At 34.1% G+C, this 3929-nt stretch overlaps 1 protein-coding gene across 2 annotated transcripts in view; it reads left to right on the forward strand.

The window, feature by feature from the left end:
- Tshr (thyroid stimulating hormone receptor) overlaps positions 1-3929 on the forward strand; it is a 144003-nt gene that overhangs the window by 68128 nt on the left and 71946 nt on the right. For both annotated transcript variants that reach the window (XM_010616243.2, XM_033766893.1), the window contains exon 3: positions 757-831. In XM_010616243.2, coding sequence (XP_010614545.1) covers positions 757-831 — 75 coding nt within the window. The remainder of the gene's footprint in view (positions 1-756; positions 832-3929) is intronic.

The following is a 3929-nucleotide window of genomic DNA, read 5'->3' on the forward strand; positions in this document are numbered from 1 at the left end:
TTTTTTTTTTTTTTTTTTTTTGCTCATAAAACTTGAGATGAATCTTAAATTTTCCACATCATTCAAAATCCAGAGGAGAGGTCATGGGAGAATTTGTGGTCACATCTCTGTCAAAGATTCTTCTAGAGAATTGTCATTTTTTCTCTTCATCCTTTTAGAAACTTTATTTCTAATCTACGTGACTAAATGCTGCTTTTAAAATGTTTCTTAATCTTTTAAATGTTACTTTCTAATGCTTTTATTCTTGCTATTTTGAATAATGCATCTATTTATTTACTTAACACGTTTATTAAGTGTCTACTACCTCCCAAAAACTATGAAAAGCACTCAATATTCACTGGTCAAATCTACACACAATTCTTATTTCACAGAATTTAATCTAATGACATAAAATACATCAAATACCCAAACTACTGGAAGGGTATACTGTGGTCATTACTGAAAGGAGAAGTTTGTGATACTATTATGGTATACCATGGGAATTTTAATCTTATCAGGAAGTTGTGAGAAAGCTTCTATCAGAAATGACTGCTGAGACCTTAGGATTAATCATACATTAAGTATTGGGAACATTTAGGCATCACAGGAACTGTGAAAAAAAGTAATTAGTTTTCACATAACTAGAGAGAATCCATGCAGTCTGTGCTTGTTGCATGAACTGGGAAGCCCCTGACAAAGAAATTACATCAAAAATAATATTTGGAGTTCACAACCTTTCTAACTTTCTACTTTGTCTTGTATTTTTGTGATGTTTAGCTACTTGTCTATAGATACAACTCTGCAGCGGCTGGAATCACATTCCTTCTACAATTTGAGTAAAGTGACTCACATGTAAGTACCAGAAAAGTTTACCATAGACCCAAGCCATAGTCAATGTTGACTGACAGTCTAGCGACTACAGATGGCAGTGAGGACTGGCTTCTAGATCACAGGTCAAAACTTCTGTTTATGAGTAAATTCTTAACTTGTCACTCTCAGTTTACATTAACCCATCTTAATTATTTTTCATTTCTATGGTTGGAAGTTAAAGACAACCTGGATTTGAATTGTTATTCATTTTATTACTATTATGTCAGCAAATTTTATTGGTGTGAAGTTCAATTAGCAATAAACATATACTGAGTATCTACATGATTCTAGAGCTTACATAAAATTCTACACAACTGATATTTTTTCTTAACTAGGAAAAAGATAATTTGTTTAGTGATATTAGACAGAAGGAAAATTGATAACTATAGCTATTGGAGTTTGTCAGAGTTGAATTTAAACATGGGCTTCTTATTAATCTTGAAAAAGTAATTTAATCTCTCCTAGCTTCATTTATATGATCAGCATAATAAAAGTTGTTATTATAAATATGGAGTGATATAATGGACATAAGGCTTTAGCACTATGCCTAGTAAATCAAACTAATAAATATGCTTCAGAAATATTATTTCTGTTATTTCTTTGCATTACTACCTATGAAAAGTTTTCTATAAATTACCACATTGCATTACTTTGCACCATCATGAACTATGAAATATTAACTGTCGTCTTCAGGAATGTGTTGGTTGGCTTCCCATTACTATAACGAGATGCTTACAAAGAGAATAGTATAACTTCGGCTCACAGTCTGGAGGTTCCTGTCCAAGATCAGGGTAGGCTGAGTCAAATTATACTTTGGGCCTTTGACCAGGGAGTACATCATAGTAGAAGCGCATGGAGAACACACCGCTCACCTCATGAACCAAGAAACAAAGAAAGACAGCAAGAAGCTAGGGTCCCACAATCCCCTTTGGTCTAAGGAACATCCATTAGGTCCAACCTCCTATAGTTCCACAGCACCTCCTGATAGTGCTGTCCTGGGGACCACGCCTTTGACACATGAACCTTTGAGTGACCCTCATCTAAACCTTAGAAATGAGAGAAGACAAAAAGTATCCATCTATAAATCTTTGGAATGTTTTAGACATTATGCTAATTATCTATGTACATATTTGCTTATCCTCATTTAACCTTAAAATAAATAACCTATTTGTTTCACTACTTTTGTTACATTTCATTACTTTTCTCATTTCTGAGACAAAATGCCAAACACCCACACATTAAAGGTTTATTTCAGCTCACAGTTTGTAGGTGGTTTTAGTACCATAGGTGGCTGGCTCCAAGGCACGGCAGCATGGCAGAGGGGAATCACAAAGGAGAAACAGTCCTTGGCAGGGTAGGCAAGAAGGCAACAAGCAGCAAGCAGTGAAACAAGCCTCTCTTTCCCCTTTATGCTATCTAGGCTACAAGCTTTTTGAGTGGTGCCACTCACTCCCAGAGTGGTCTTCCCATCATCCACACCCAAAACTATACTAAACCAATCAGTGGAACAACTCTGTACCATACAGCCTTAATGCCACATTCAGCCACCTATGAAAAGACCCACCTATGAGTGCATGGGGTTTTGGGGAGACATCTGTATACAAGCAATTAACACCAGTGAAGTGAAGATTATTACTTCTAGTATTTATATATGTAAAACACAAATTCAGAGAGGCTAAATATTTCTTCTCTGGCCATATAACTGCTAATGAATGGGGCCAGAATTTTCATACTATAAATGTCTCATTTAAAAATTCTTATATGTACACTACAATATACTCAAGAATACTGAGACCCCAAATGTTGCTTCCAAATATGAGAGGCAAACATATCAGACTGACCAGAAGATTATCTAGAAGAGATGAGCAAAAGAAAAATCCATTTACAAGCATTAGAGTGTTATGAAGGCACTAAAGATTTGAGGGAAAGATAAGGAAATCCCCAAAACAACATTTGGCTATTTTCTTCTGCAGAATTGTAAGCAACAGTTTAGAGACTAAGAGGATGACTAGAGATCTAAACGCCTCATTAGGGGAGGGGTATAAAAATTGGACTCATGGCTCACTAAGAAGAATAGTTCTTAGTAAATATGCCATGGGGAAAAAACTAGGATAATTAGAAATCAATTTTCACAATGGAATAAAAGCAAAATAACCAGACACATAATAAAATAACCTGAGAACCTGTGGGGATGAAAGTGATTAAATAAAAAACAAGCAAACAAACAGAAAGTGATCCACAGAAAATTCAGATTTTGGAGTTATTAGACATATATTTTTAAATAACTGTAATTTAATAAGTTAATAGGTTCAAAACTTTAAGTGATAGCAGAGATAGCTTCAGTATGGAACTGGGAACTATAAAATCACCTGAAAACTCTAGAACTTAAAATGCCAATAGCTGAAATAAGAATCGCAATATATGAGTTTAACAGTAGGTCTGTCACAGCTCAAAAGAATTTGTAACCTAGAAGATAGGTCAGAAGAAAATGTCTGGCCTGAATTGTGTAGAGAAAAAGAACTATACAGCACAGTAAGAAGTCTAGTGCATCTATGATTGAGTCCCAAGAAAAGAAGAGCAAAACAATAAAAGAAGCAATGTTCAAAAGGAATTTTTCAAAACTGTTAAGAAACATCAAGTCTCAGATGTTGGAAATATAGCAAACCCTAAAAGGATAAATACAAAGGAAATCTCATTATGGCACATCATGGCAAAGTTACTAAAAACCAAAGTCAAAAAGAAAGTCATAAAAAACAAAAAGAAAAATAGATAATTCTTTTTCAAGGATATGCAAAAATAGTTGCTAAAATTGACCATAAATGGAACTATAAAAACAAGCCTCAATAGTTTACAAAAAATTAAAGTACAATAATACTGAAGTCAAAGAAAACTTGGGATACAGTACAATAGGAACAACAGTAAAGAAATTCAAAACCATATCTTCTGACTACAAATGTAATTGCATTTATCAAGCCATTCTCTACCCCCTCACCAGGAAACACGAGCACCTAATTTGCAGTAGTCATGTAAACTTGTTGATCTCAGAAACGATTTTGTTTTTTTTTTTTTTTTTTTTTTTT

The sequence above is a fragment of the Fukomys damarensis genome, unplaced genomic scaffold, assembly GCF_012274545.1.
Source record: "Fukomys damarensis isolate Sample0158 unplaced genomic scaffold, DMR_v1.0_HiC HiC_scaffold_21, whole genome shotgun sequence".
Classification (NCBI taxonomy): domain Eukaryota; kingdom Metazoa; phylum Chordata; class Mammalia; order Rodentia; family Bathyergidae; genus Fukomys; species Fukomys damarensis.